General features: G+C 43.8%; 1 protein-coding gene across 1 annotated transcript in view; it reads right to left on the minus strand.

The window, feature by feature from the left end:
- Nucleotides 1-13,748, minus strand: part of LOC122934239 (CAP-Gly domain-containing linker protein 4-like) — a 66,278-nt gene that overhangs the window by 23,871 nt on the left and 28,659 nt on the right. Inside the window, 5 exon segments of the mRNA XM_044289555.1 lie at nt 2,836-2,900; nt 3,549-3,672; nt 10,038-10,175; nt 10,529-10,681; nt 13,104-13,181. Of these exon segments, the coding sequence (XP_044145490.1) occupies nt 2,836-2,900; nt 3,549-3,672; nt 10,038-10,175; nt 10,529-10,681; nt 13,104-13,181 (558 nt within the window).

Here is a 13,748-nt window from a genome sequence, read left to right on the forward strand (position 1 = left end):
GCCTCCCCCCAGCCTCTGATCTGCCTCCCCCCAGCCTCTGATCTGCCTCCCCCCTCCCCCCAGCCTCTGATCTGCCTGCCCCCAGCCTCTGATCTGCCTCTCCCCAGCCTCTCCCCAGCCTCCCCCCTCCCCCCAGCCTCTGATCTGCCTCCCCCCTCCCCCCAGCCTCTGATCTGCCTCCCCCTCCCCCCAGCCTCTGATCTGCCTCCCCCCCTCCCCCCAGCCTCTGATCTGCCTGCCCCCTCTGGTAACGCAACCCCCCCCCTCCCTCCCCAGTATTAATCATTGGTGGCAGTGGCCACAGGGTCCCCCTCCCCCCCATCATTGGTGGCAGTGGCAGTTCCGATCGGAGCCCCAGCAGTGTAATGCTGGGGCTCCGATCGGTTACCATGGCAGCCAGGAGTCACGCTACTGAAGCCCTGGCTGCCATGGTATGTTAGTGAGCAGAGAGCAGCGCATTATACTCACGTGCGCTGTGGCCGCCGGTCGCTTCTTCTTCTGTCTGTGCGGCGGATTGCTAATGCTTACAGCATTAGCAATGCGCCGCACAGACCTATGAGAAGGAGCGACCGCCGGCCACAGCGCACGTGAGTATAATGCGCTGCTCTCTGCTCACTAACATACCATGGCAGCCAGGACTTCAGTAGCGTCCTGGCTGCCATGGTAACCGATCGGAGCCCCAGCATTACACTGCTGGGGCTCCGATCGGAACTGACACTGCCACCAATGATGGGGGGGAGGAGGGGGACCCTGTGGGATATGGCCGGCACAGTCATTGGTAGCGCAGTGGCCACAGCCCCTCCCCTCCTCCTCCTACTCTGTCCTCATTGGTCTTCAGCGGCAGCCGCGCACAGTGGGGAGGGAGGGACTCCCTCCTCCTCCTCCTCAGCTGTGCCGGCCGGCTCAGTCCTGCCTCTCTGGCCTCCGGAGGACACGGAAGCGGTGAGTGAGACGCTTAATTTCACTCCCGCTCCGTGATCACGTGATCTAAACGATTCCTCGATGCAGGGAAACTGCATCGATGAATTTTTTGACTCGATTTAATCGAGTTATTCGAATAATCGTTTCAGCCCTACACTGAAGGCATCAAAACTATGAATTAACACATAGTTAATTGCCGCAGAGTGAAGGCAAAAGGGCCAACAAGTGCTGAGCATCTCTGGGAACTCCTTCAAGACTATTAGAAGACCATTTCAGGTGACTACCTCTTGAAGCTCATCAAGAGAATGCCAAGAGTGTGCAAAGCAGTAATCAAAGCAAAAGGTGGCTACTTTGAAGAACCTAGAATATGACATATTTTCAGTTGTTTCACACTTTTTTGTTATGTATATAATTCCACATGTGTTAATTCATAGTTTTGATGCCTTCAGTGTGAATCTACAATTTTCATAGTCATGAAAATAAAGAAAACTCTTTGAATGAGAAGGTGTGTCCAAACTTTTGGTCTGTACTGTATATATTTTTAACTTTTATTTTTTGTCATCATTTTAGAGCTCATAAATAACCTTTTAAATTATGTTTTTTAATTTTGACCTATAAGGGATTTAAAAAATGACAATTTCTTAGCATTTTGCTAATTTCTTATGTTGGCCTGCCATCTAGTGGCCAAAATAAGAATTGCAGCATTAATGCTCTGAATTTCTTCATAGAGACTCAGAGCATTCAGCCGCATGTGCTGAAGTCCCAATTGGCCGCTCAGGGCTTCAGTATTAACGCTTCCGGGTTTTTGCGTATTCAGGTGCCGTGATCTCACTTGATCATGTCATCTAAAGCATTTAATTACCGCGATCAGTATTATTGCCGGTTGCAGTAATTAGCGCAGGTCTCTGCTGTTAGTGAAAGTGAAAGGGTTAAAGAGGGCCTGTCACCAAAAAATACAATGCAATCTGACAGCACCGTGTTATAGAGCAGGAGAAGCTGAGCAGATTGATATATATTTTTGTGAAAAAAGATCCAGTAAAACCTGTAATTCATACATTTATATCTCTGCTTTTTTCTACCTTCTGTCAGCAGCATCAGTACAGGAGGGAGCCGGTGTTATCAGTGATTGATAGTATTGTGTGCAGAAGTTTGCATAGAGAGATAGCTGTCAGTCACTGAAAACTCCTCTTCCCTGTACCGATAGCACTTCACAGGGCTGCAGATATAAATGTAAAAATTACAAGTTTTACTGAATCTTTTCCCATAAAAATATGTATCAATCTGCTCAGCTCCTCCTGCTCTGTAACATGCTGCTTTCAGATTGCATTGCATTTTTTGGTGACAACTCCTCTCTAAGAAAGAGCGCTGATACACTGCAACAGGCACTATACGTGTGTCAGCAGCAGCTGATCAGGTGGTGCTTTCAGTCACTGAATGTAAACAAGAATGTTTCTATTCACTGACAGCAAGAAGCAATTTTGGAAATGGCAATAGAATGTGTCAATATAAAATAAATTACTTAAAAACTCCTTTAAAGGGATTTATATATTCATAAAACACATCAGGGACAAACATCCTGCACCCCTGTCGATCAAATGTTTGAAGTATCTAACGAGTGCTGTGGCTTCTTCCTAGGTCTGTGACATCACGTTTATCGGTCACACGGCCTATGTGCAGCTTAGTCCTAGTTAGGTGAACGGGTCTGAGTTGCAATACAAAGTACAGCCACTATACAATGTACGGCGCTGTGCTAAGCTGCAAGAAGGCTGGAACGTCACAGTCTCTTCAAACAGCTGATTGACATGGATGCCTGGAGTCGAACCCCACCAGATATTGATGACCTAGCGTGAGAATATGTCAGCAACATAGGAGCCCCAGAGGGACGAAGGCAGATTTCTGTGACGGATAACGTACCTGGGAAGGAATGGTTCAGTTTACTCGCTGGAATCTCCGACAAAGAATCCAAAGACCCACAGACCCTGTGGGGAAAAAAAAATAAAAAATTATAAAATCAGAAAACTTTTAGACGTTAACCAACACTGGATAGCGGCTCACTTATATTGCAAGAATGGAAAGGGTGGGTGCTCCAAGCTGATCGGCTGTCCGAAAGGCCAAGTATTGCAATAGATAAGTGTATAAAGAGTCAGCGCCCTCACACACCTGGGACGTGTTATATCAAAATATTGTATTTATTAAAATATTAGTTCAGAATTGCTGACAGATTAGATGATAAGGGAATATAGTTATTGCGTTCGATCCCTGTCTTTAATAATTATCGCAGGGACCTCACGGCAAAATAGAAGAAATGGAAAGGAAAAAAAATGATAGCAAAAAATGAATAAAAAATATATGCAAAAAATTTTTTGTTAAAATGACTATAAATATAAACATAATTAAAAAAGGTAGTCCACTTAGTTAATATAGTTTTCAATATTCACGTCCATCCATCACGTCCATGTTTTTATGTGTAAACGCCACAGATTTATATAGTGGCACCAACAAGGTCGGTGTATTTGATTTAATTGATGTATGAACCTTATTTATGACTTCTTGTTCCTCCTTACATCAGTTGTGTCTTTAGAAATTGTAAATGACCCCTGCCATCTACTTAGTTGACCTCCGCTCACCTTTGAACTCTAGACGGAGGTGCAAAAACCCCATGTTTAGGGGGGCAGGTAAAATACTGAACTCCAGAGATTGAGCCCTCATTTTTACCATGAGGTTTGTCCAGCTCAATGCCGCACCAGTACCCTGCGAGGAGAGAAGACAGCACATGTTAGGGTGGTCACGTGGTAGTCACAGGGCGACATCAAGCACAACCTCCAGTGCGATCATCCAGTGAGAGCAACGATTTACAGCCAGCGGGTAAACTGTCTGCAGATCAGCTGTGATCATAAGAAGCCACCGGCAATCTGCACCTGAAGTCCTCCTGGAAAGATGGCTGCCAGCAAGGCACAAGTACAGGGACTACTGTGCAAAAGTTTTAAGCACATGTAAAAAAAAAAAAAAAAAGGCTGCAAAGTAGGAATGCTTTAAACAATACAAGTGTTAATAGACAATGTACGTGGACTCCCATATTGTTGAATGGATTAGGCAGTGGCTGAGGGACAGACAACTGAGGGTTGTAGTCAATGGAGTATATTCAGGCCAGGGTATTGTTACCAGTGGGGTTCCTCAGGGATCTGTTCTGGGACCCATATTGTTTAATATCTTTATCAGCGAAATTGCAGAAGGCCTCGATGGTAAGGTGTGTCTTTTTGCTGATGACACAAAGATTTGTAACAGGGTTGATGTTCCTGGAGGAATACACCAAATGGAAAGGGATTTAGGAAAACTAGAGGAATGGTCAGAAATTTGGCAACTAAAGTTTAATGTTGATAAGTGCAAGATAATGCACCTGGGGCGTAAAAACCCAAGAGCAGAATATACAATCAGTGATACAGTCCTAACCTCAGTATCTGAGGAAAGAGATTTAGGGATCATTATTTCAGAAGACTTAAAGGTAGGGGTGCACCGAAATGAAAATTCTGGTCCGAAACCGAAACCGAAAATTCAGGATACCCCTTGACCGAAACCGAAACCGAAAATGGCTTTTTGCCCAAATACTTTTAAAAGACCCCCCACCCCATAACAGTGCCATCCACAGACCCCCCCACCTCATAACAGTGCCATCCACAGACCCCCACCCACCCCATAACAGTGCCATCCACAGACCCCCCCACCTCATAACAGTGCCATCCACAGATCCCCCCCACCTCATAACAGTGCCATCCACAGACCCCCCCCCACCCCATAACAGTGCCATCCACAGACCCCCACCCACCCCATAACAGTGCCATCCACAGACCCCCACCCACCCCATAACAGTGCCATCTACAGACCCCCACCCCATAACAGTGCCATCCACAGCCCCCATTGTACAATTAATAGATTAATAGAAAATATTTCAAAATAGCGGGGAGGGACTGGGAGGAGGAGCTGGGGGCCGGTGCGTTCACTGTGCTCCGGCCCCCAGCTCCAGTAGTTATAAAATGTTGTACAATTAATAAGCATTCTATTCATGAGGCCCCCTCTGCAGTATTACATTCAATACAGCCACATCATACTCACAGGGCTGTCATCTTAATGCTGGCCGGCCGGGCAGAGGAGCTGCAGCGTCACAACTGACGTCATGTGCCCGGCCTACTTTCTGAATGAAGGAGGCGGCGCAGGCATGTGACGTCAGTCGTGACGCTGCCGCTCGTCTGCCCGGCCGGCCAGCACAGCCCTGTGAGTAGGATGTGGCTATATTGAATGTAATACTGCAGAGGGGGCCAAATGAATAGAATGCTTATTAATTGTACAACATTTTATAACTACTGGAGCTTGGGGCCGGAGCACAGTGAACGCACCGGCCCCCAGCTCCTCCTCCCAGTCCCTCCCCGCTATTTCCGGCCGATATGTAAAAATATCGGCAGAAACAGATTAGGTGCATTCTCGGCCGCCGAAATTTCGGTGCACCCCTACTTAAAGGTAGGCAGACAATGTCACAGAGCAGCAGGAAATGCTAGCAGAATGCTTGGGTGTATAGGGAGAGGCATTACCAGTAGACAGAGGGAGGCGCTCATGCCGCTCTACAGAGCACTAGTGAGACCTCATCTGGAGTATTGTGCGCAGTACTGGAGACCATATCTCCAGAAGGATATTGATACTTTGGAGAGAGTTCAGAGAAGAGCTACTAAACTAGTACATGGATTGCAGGATAAGGACCTTAACATGTATAGCTTGGAAGAAAGACGAGACAGAGGGGATATGATAGAAACTGCTAAATACATAAAGGGAATCAACAAGGTAAAAGAGGAGAGAAGATTTAAAAGAAGAAAAACTGCTACAAGAGGACACAGTTTTAACTGAGAGGGGCAAAGGTTTAAAAGTAATATCAGGAAGTATTACTTTACTGAGAGAGTAGTGGATGCATGGAATAGCCTTCCTGCAGAAGTGGTAGCTACAAATACAGTGGAGGAGTTTAAGCATGCATGGGATAGGCATAAGGCTATCCTTCATATAAGATAGGGCCAGGGGCTATCCATAGTATTCAGTATATTGGGCAGACTAGATGGGCCAAATGGTTCCTATCTGCCGACACATTCTATGTTTCTATATGTGTAATTTTTTTAGTAAATACATTCCATTAATCCATTCACAATGTCATGCTCTTCCAGAGGTTTTTGTAAGATTATTGGGCAGTGTCTCTGCCTACAAGATATTATCACAGATGCTTGGTTTACTTTTGCAGTTCTCAAAACTAAATTTAACTCAGCAGAGATCACATGCCTCTTCTTCACAGCAAAAATGTTATAACATGAACAGAGTTGAGAAAAATACCTTAATCCTAACTTCTACAAACCTATGAATGCAGAATCAACCTAATCAAACTAATATGAAAAGTTGTTATTCTAAAAATCTTCATCTACTTGCATATTCTAAGTTATACCAGCAAGAATTAGTCTGTATGTAGAAAACTATGATTTAAATCAAATCCACCCTGGTTCCCGATATAGGCACGGGTCCCAGAGGTGGGACCTGCACCTATAAGACAATGGGGGCATATCCTAGCGATATGCCTCCATTGTCTCTGATGAGACAACCCCTTTAAGATCTTAGTTTCAGAAAACCCCTTAAATAACGTCAAACTCATCTCTGCTAACCCAACTATATACAACTCTGCGATATCGCTGCATTATTTATTTATTTTACTCACTTATTCCGCAGCGCTTTACAGACATCCCCATCACGTATGTCTTTAAAGTGTGGGAGAAAACCGGAGTACCCGGAGGAAACCCCCGCAAGCACAGGGATGCCACACACTCAGCTCTGCTACCTCAGACATTAGCCCTGCGGGAGGGGCTGTTCTCTCCTAGGCTTGTATGTCAGAGCATCTCACATGACATTTGGAGTTGGCAGAAAAGCCGTGATAAAAATAAAACACTTTTACTTGATTAAATCAAAGCTTGAAATGTTAAGTCCTGTAAACGCGACTCTACGTCGTTCTCGCTAACAAGATTACAGCGGCTGATAGCGTGCACCGCGACCTCAGGACATCCCAGAATGAAACGCGCCCAATATGCATTTCTAACCACTGTTCACAGTCAATGAGATGGATGCAGAATGCAAAGAACACTGCGGACGAAATCCAAGTGCCGCCATCACGGGACAACTCAGTAGCCTGATATATATGAAAAGTCTACAGGCTCAGACAACTGTTCTCTCGGTTGTATCGCCAGCTCTGGATCAATATGATATAGATGAGATACACAGAAATTAGATACGGTAGTATATCTAATAGGCCGCTATAATAGCACTGGTAGTGAGAGGGGTCCCAGCATGCTTTTCTCTATGATAAATTTCTATGTACCTTCAGCCACCACTAGAGGGAGCTCACTACATACATACAGCTCCCAATGAGGTCAATGGAATTTGCACAAATCTGTATACCGTGAGCTCCCCCTAGTGGTGACGGTCGGCAGATTTTTTATTTTATTTATGACGATACAAAACTCTATTTATAACATTAGTCTGGTCTGCATATGGCCCACTTATGAAGGACGTTTAACCAATTTTGGATCCAATCGCAAACTGCTGCCTAAACCAATGGACCAATGCCATAACCACACGTGAGGGGCGGTATCAAATGCTTTACAATGGCACTGCTCTTTTGGTGAAGCTCTGTCCAAATCCAGACCAGGGTGGCTGTCAAGAGCCTTCAGTCCTGCCTACAGATGCATCAGAGAACATCAGGGGCCCAGCATACAACGTCCTGACATCAGCAAGCATCCGGATGTTGAGAGTGACAGTGAATAGAGGTGAAGAAGCAGCAAGTATGCAGGTTTCTTCTTTTATTGTCTGCTCTAGGGTTGGAGATACTTTTAGGGTACCAGGGAATTGGTCTGGGGTCCACATTCATTTTAGGGTGTCTGGTCTCGGGTCCAAATTTATTTTAGGGATATTGTCTGGGATCCAAATTCAATTCTTTGGGTCTGGGGTCCAAATTCATTTTAGGGTGTCTGGTCTGGGGTCTAAATTCAATTCTTTGGGTCTGGGGTCCAAATTCATTTTAGGGTGTCTGGTCTGGGGTCTAAATTCAATTCTTTGGGTCTGGGGTCCAAATTCATTTTAGGGTGTGTGGTCTGGGGTCTAAATTCATTTTAGGGTGCCTGTTCTCTGGTCTAAATTTATTTAGGGTTATGGCCTGGGGTCCAAACACATTTTAGGGTGTCCAATCTAGGGTCCAAATTCATTTTAGGGTGTCTGGTCTGGGGTTTAAATTCATATCAGGGTGTCTGGTGAGATATATTTTAGGGATATGGTCTGGGGGTCCAAATTAATTTTAGGGTGTCTGGTCTGGAGTCCAAATTCATTTTAGGGTGTCTGGTCTGGGGTCTAAATTCATATTAGGGTGTCTGCTCTTGGGTCCAGATTTATTTTAGGGATATGGTCTGGGATCCAAATAAATTTTAGGGTGCCTGCTTTAGGGTCCAAATTTATTTTAGAGTGTCTGGGGTAAATAGCGGACATTTCCTAAAATGAGCCGAGAATCCCTGCTTTACAGAAATCCCCCGTCCTGGCTTCTGCTTCCTAATTCATAAAAAAAACTAAAAAAAACTTATTTTCTGTCGTACATATTTTTTTCCTTTGTATATCACCTTGATAGATGAGCTCTCAAGTCTCCCCACTGGTGACATGGATGACAGAAAACACAGACATTTACTCTGACCACATGAAACAACATTACAGCAGCAGGAGACGGCTAAGCATGTGCACTGACAGATACTGGTCAAGTGCAATCTCATCCCGATCGGCGGCAATGCAGCGTGTCACTCAGGTGAGTGAGAAAATCAATATTTAATTCACTTACACTGATTCCATTAAATTACTGACACAGGCAGTTTTCTTTGAGATGGTTACGCTTTAAATAGTAAAGCATTTAATGAGTCTTTGCTCTTAGGCATTTAACCCCTCAATGATCACCCTACCTCAGTGTCCTTTGGGCAGTCGTTGGCCAATTCAGCAGTGAGGCGTTATTACATGGAGGCCACCGAATACAGAAACAGAACAGGTCTGCCCAAGCAAAAGATGTAGTCTCTGGCTTATAGAGAGGATGCCGAGTGGGAAACCGCCCTGCACAGCATCCATATGTCTTTAAAGGGCATGTGGGAAGGGGTTGCCTTAAGCAAGACAAACCCTTTGATCCCATGTGCCATAGATTTAAGGTTAACCCAACTGTTGGGCACCCTGAGGGAAAATTATGAATGTTCGAATTATTTGTGTTAGGATATATGAAATCGACATAATGCAGGATACAGGGAGAGGAATCATAGAACTGTAATCCTTTACAGAAAGCCCAGGTAGCATAAAAATAACTGTTCTGCACATATATGGGCAAGATAATGAAAGTGAAGAATAACCAATTCTGATTTATAATGGAATTAACTGTGAATCATTACATATTTAGGTAGGTATCATTCTGTATTTCTTCTTCTGAAACTCTGCATTAACACCACAGACTGCAGCAGTTACTTACGTCCTGTGACTGCCACAAGGCGACTGTCCCTTTTCTGCAGACATACTGGTTACTAGAGTAAGACTACAGTGCAACTTTGATCATCCACCCCAAATATATGGTTGTCAGGCAGTTTAACTCTAGCCACTGGTCTGTCACAGATAGCTCAGATCTTTATAAGATTGTATAACCATCAGGGTAGGTCATCAATATCAAATCGGCGGGGGTCCGACATACAGCACCCCCCACCAATCACCTCCGATGAGCACCATGGTCTCATCCAAGGCCATTACATCATGCTCATTGGTCACATGACCTGGGCGGAGCTAAGACCCATTCAAGTGACTGGGCTCCAATACCAAGCACAGCCACTATTCAATGTATGGCGCTGTTCTCAGTAAGCTGCAGCACTCACTGGAGTGACACAGCCTCCTCAAACAGCTGATCAGCAGGGGTGTCAGGTGTTGGACCCCCACCTACCTGGAAAACCCCTTTAAACCTCCTTTAATGAAGTGTTACAATCCAAGAGCACATAAAAAACATCTATTATAAGGACCAGGTGGATTGCATGACTTACCTGGTGCAAAACTTGTTTTGCCATAAAATCTTATAGTGCCAAGTCTCTGACCGACCACAAGAACCCGGTCACCAGGCTGGAACTCCGTCTGCTCGGAGGTTAGGCTACCCCTAGAGGATAACACAGGCGGCTGAAGACCTGTGAAGAGAGTAAATGTAATAAACTGGAAGAAGAAGGGACACACATGAAGGGGAGAGGGGAGTGCAAGAATGAGATGTGAAAAGTCACCACACCCCTATGATATTTTACCATAATAGTGCACCAATACAAAACGTGATTAAATAGTGATAAAAAAAGTGATTTGGAAATTGCTTAAAATGGATCTCCACAGCACAATATGTGACGCGACTAAAACCACAGCTTCACCGTGAACATTAACTGGTGACATAGAAGCTGAAGTGTGGACTGAAGTGCAACCAGGAGATTTCTGTGCAGGAGCAGGAAGCTCTGGAGTCACACAACACAGCGATAGACTGGACTCATAGCATTACCAGTCTTTAATGTAGAGGACCGGGGCCTGACCACAGCAGCCCAAGGCAGACGGCAATGACTGGGGAGGGGCGGCTTGGTCTCAACAAAGGAGGAGGATGATGATGAGGAGGAGAATGAGCTTGAAGAAAAACTGCTGTATCTGATGTAGAATGCTGCAAAGTGGAATGAAACATACAAATTTCCAGACAAAGCAACGAATGACTGAGACAAGTGGGGTCTGAGACACCACACAATGCAAAAATATATCTGCAAGGCTGAACTTAGCCTCTTCTCATGCCACCCCCTCCAGCAGCTATATGGGCTGCCTCTATGGTATGTACGCCTTTACACGCACACATACTCAAGATACATACACATAAAAACCCTAGACACTCCCCGTGTATGGACGGAACAGGAAATAAGAAAGCGCTGCATGGACGCGGTCATGTGACCACAGCCCAGAACGGAAGATAGGGGAAGGTAAAAGAAATATGTTACAAAACTAGAGCTGCCTTCATGAATGATTATAATACAGGATGCTGATGCTAAACAGATGTTCACATGGCAGATTTCTCCATCGGAAAACTACTCGCCAGAAATTCAAGGCTGACCCTTGGAATTCTACTGTGGCACCATTTCATGGCACATATCATTTATTAACGTAGAATTAGGTAAAGTTAGAATAAATTCAAAATCTACAATTCTAGCAAGGTTTTTTTGGGCCATTTACAGCAAATATTTAAACTTTTATGGCTCAGTACGAACATGACAGATATGTACAGTATTATTATTTTTTTTTAAACATTTTCATAATAAAAAACAAAACAAAAAAAACACACAATTTATGGGGAAAAAAAAAACAAACCTTTATTTCGCCTCCTTCCAAGAGGAAACAACTCCATTAACACTGCTGTATGAGGGCTGTTTTATTTTTGAGGGGCAAGCTATTATTTTCATCAGTACTATTTTGGAGTACATATTTACGGCCATAATTTTATATATTTTTTGGGTGGAAAACCCCCCCCCAGAAAATCAGCCATTTTATTTATGTGATGATGTATAAACAGTTAACTCCACTCTTTGGGATGTCATCGTGGCGGCCGTACCAAAATACATATTTTTTTAAGGATGAACTATTTATAAAAAAGTAGATTTATCAAAAAAAAGTTTACTTTTTTGTGGGAAACTTTTATATTTAAAGGCTATGCACCCCTTCAGAGACAGTTTTTGTTTACGATTGCATTTTACTCATTTTTGGCTGAAAATCATATTTTCAATTCAATTGCTCTTTATTCAAAATATTGAGCTGTTCTGTCACAAAGGGTTAACAGTTTTTTGAGCTGTGTGACTGCTAATTTCACTTTCTGCCGGTCATCTAATAACCCTCATCTCTAAACTACTGAGAGGTCATAAACACTTATTTAAGCCACATTCTTATCAGTAAGATAAGATCTGAGCTATAATGAGTGTTTATAATGTGAGAGAGGAGAGATAAGGAGTCTGTCAGCTCCCCAGATGACGGAAAAAGAAAAAATTACACATCCTGCTAATAGAACATCTCAGCTCTGTATAGAAAAAAAGCATTCGATATTTTTAATAAAGACCAATTGAAAAAAAAAATTTTTAGCTCAAAATGAGTAAAACGCAATAATATTTTTTTTTTACCCCAAAGGTCTACAGAGCCTTTAGTTATACATCTGCTTTCTTCTAAAGTGGCTTAAAATCCATACTATTTTAATGCATCATTGCCTGTCAGCATTGCACTGACAGGCAACATATTAGTCCAAGCCTCAGACAGGGCCTGACAGATACCAATGGTAGCCCCGGCGGCTCCTATAGCAATTAGTGTTGAGCGAAGCGAGCTTCATCCGAAGTCGCAGCGTTTAAAACTTCGGAATAATACTGTACGGAGAGACATCTCCATTCAGTATTAGCATGTATGGGCTCCGATGAGCCGAAGTTAGTTATTCACAAAGTCGTGCGTGACTTGGTTGAATAACTTTGGTAGTTGATTCACGCGACTTTGTGAATAACTAACTTAGGCTCATCAGAGCCCATACATTCTAACACTGTACGGAGGCGGACAGTTGCACTGTGGTCGGTAGCCGCGTTTTGCGGATCTGTAATTTGCGGACCACAAAACACATACGGACGTGTGAATGCGCCCTAATACAGATAAAACACACAATTTATAACTAATATATATATATACACTAGAGATCATGCAGCTTATTCTAATTTCTAAATATTAGAGAGAACACAGTGACACTATGCCCTCAGATGTCAGATGCATTTAACCCTTCCACAGCCATAGATGAACAGGTGCATCCACTGATCTGGGATTATCAACATGCAGCGTAGGTTTCTGGTCAAACAGATGGGACAGAGAATGAAGGTGCAGAGGCAGAGGTGATGGAAAATATCTCGTCATAGGTGGAGGCAGTGGAGGTAATGCACGGCTGACAGCAGCTTTCATCTGCTGCCTTCATGAGAATGACTGGTGTCGGAGATGGAATTACACCCTAATCCCCCCGGGGGTCTGTATCTATTTTAAGATTGTCTCTCTTATTCTGTACAAACTGATGGTGTTATCACCTTTCTTAGAGGACAAAGAATTCATGGACTCGTCGTTGCTTTGGATAAATGTTGAGTTTTTCTTGAAGGGAGGCAGCCCTGTCAGAAGATGAGGAAAAAGTATTTCAAGCTCATGTCATATTCTCATAGGACACTGTCAATGTTTGGACTAAATTAAAAAAGTTATCGACCAAAGACAGTCAATCACAATTGCTATTGGAAACAGTCAGCAAGCATTCTATTACACTCCTACCAGCTTTGCTGACCTCCGACAATGTACAGGATAGTGATTCTTCTCTGCACCAAACAAATGAACAGTGTCTGGTGCAAATGATCACAACAACAAGCTCTGTGCAGGGATTGAACAAGCAAGAAACACTGGGAGATTTAAGCTCTGAAGATGCAGAATAGTGCAGAGTGCAGCTCTGGAGTATAATACAGGATGTAACTCAGGATCAGTACAGGATAAGTAATGTAATGTATGTACACAGTGACTGCACCAGCAGAATAGTGAGTGCAGCTCTGGAGTATAATACAGGATGTAACTCAGGATCAGTACAGGATAAGTAATGTAATGTATGTACACAGTGACTGCACCAGCAGAATAGTGAGTGCAGCTCTGGAGTATAATACAGGATGTAACTCAGGATCAGTACAGGATAAGTA

The sequence above is a fragment of the Bufo gargarizans genome, chromosome 4 (assembly GCF_014858855.1).
Source record: "Bufo gargarizans isolate SCDJY-AF-19 chromosome 4, ASM1485885v1, whole genome shotgun sequence".
NCBI lineage: Eukaryota > Metazoa > Chordata > Amphibia > Anura > Bufonidae > Bufo > Bufo gargarizans.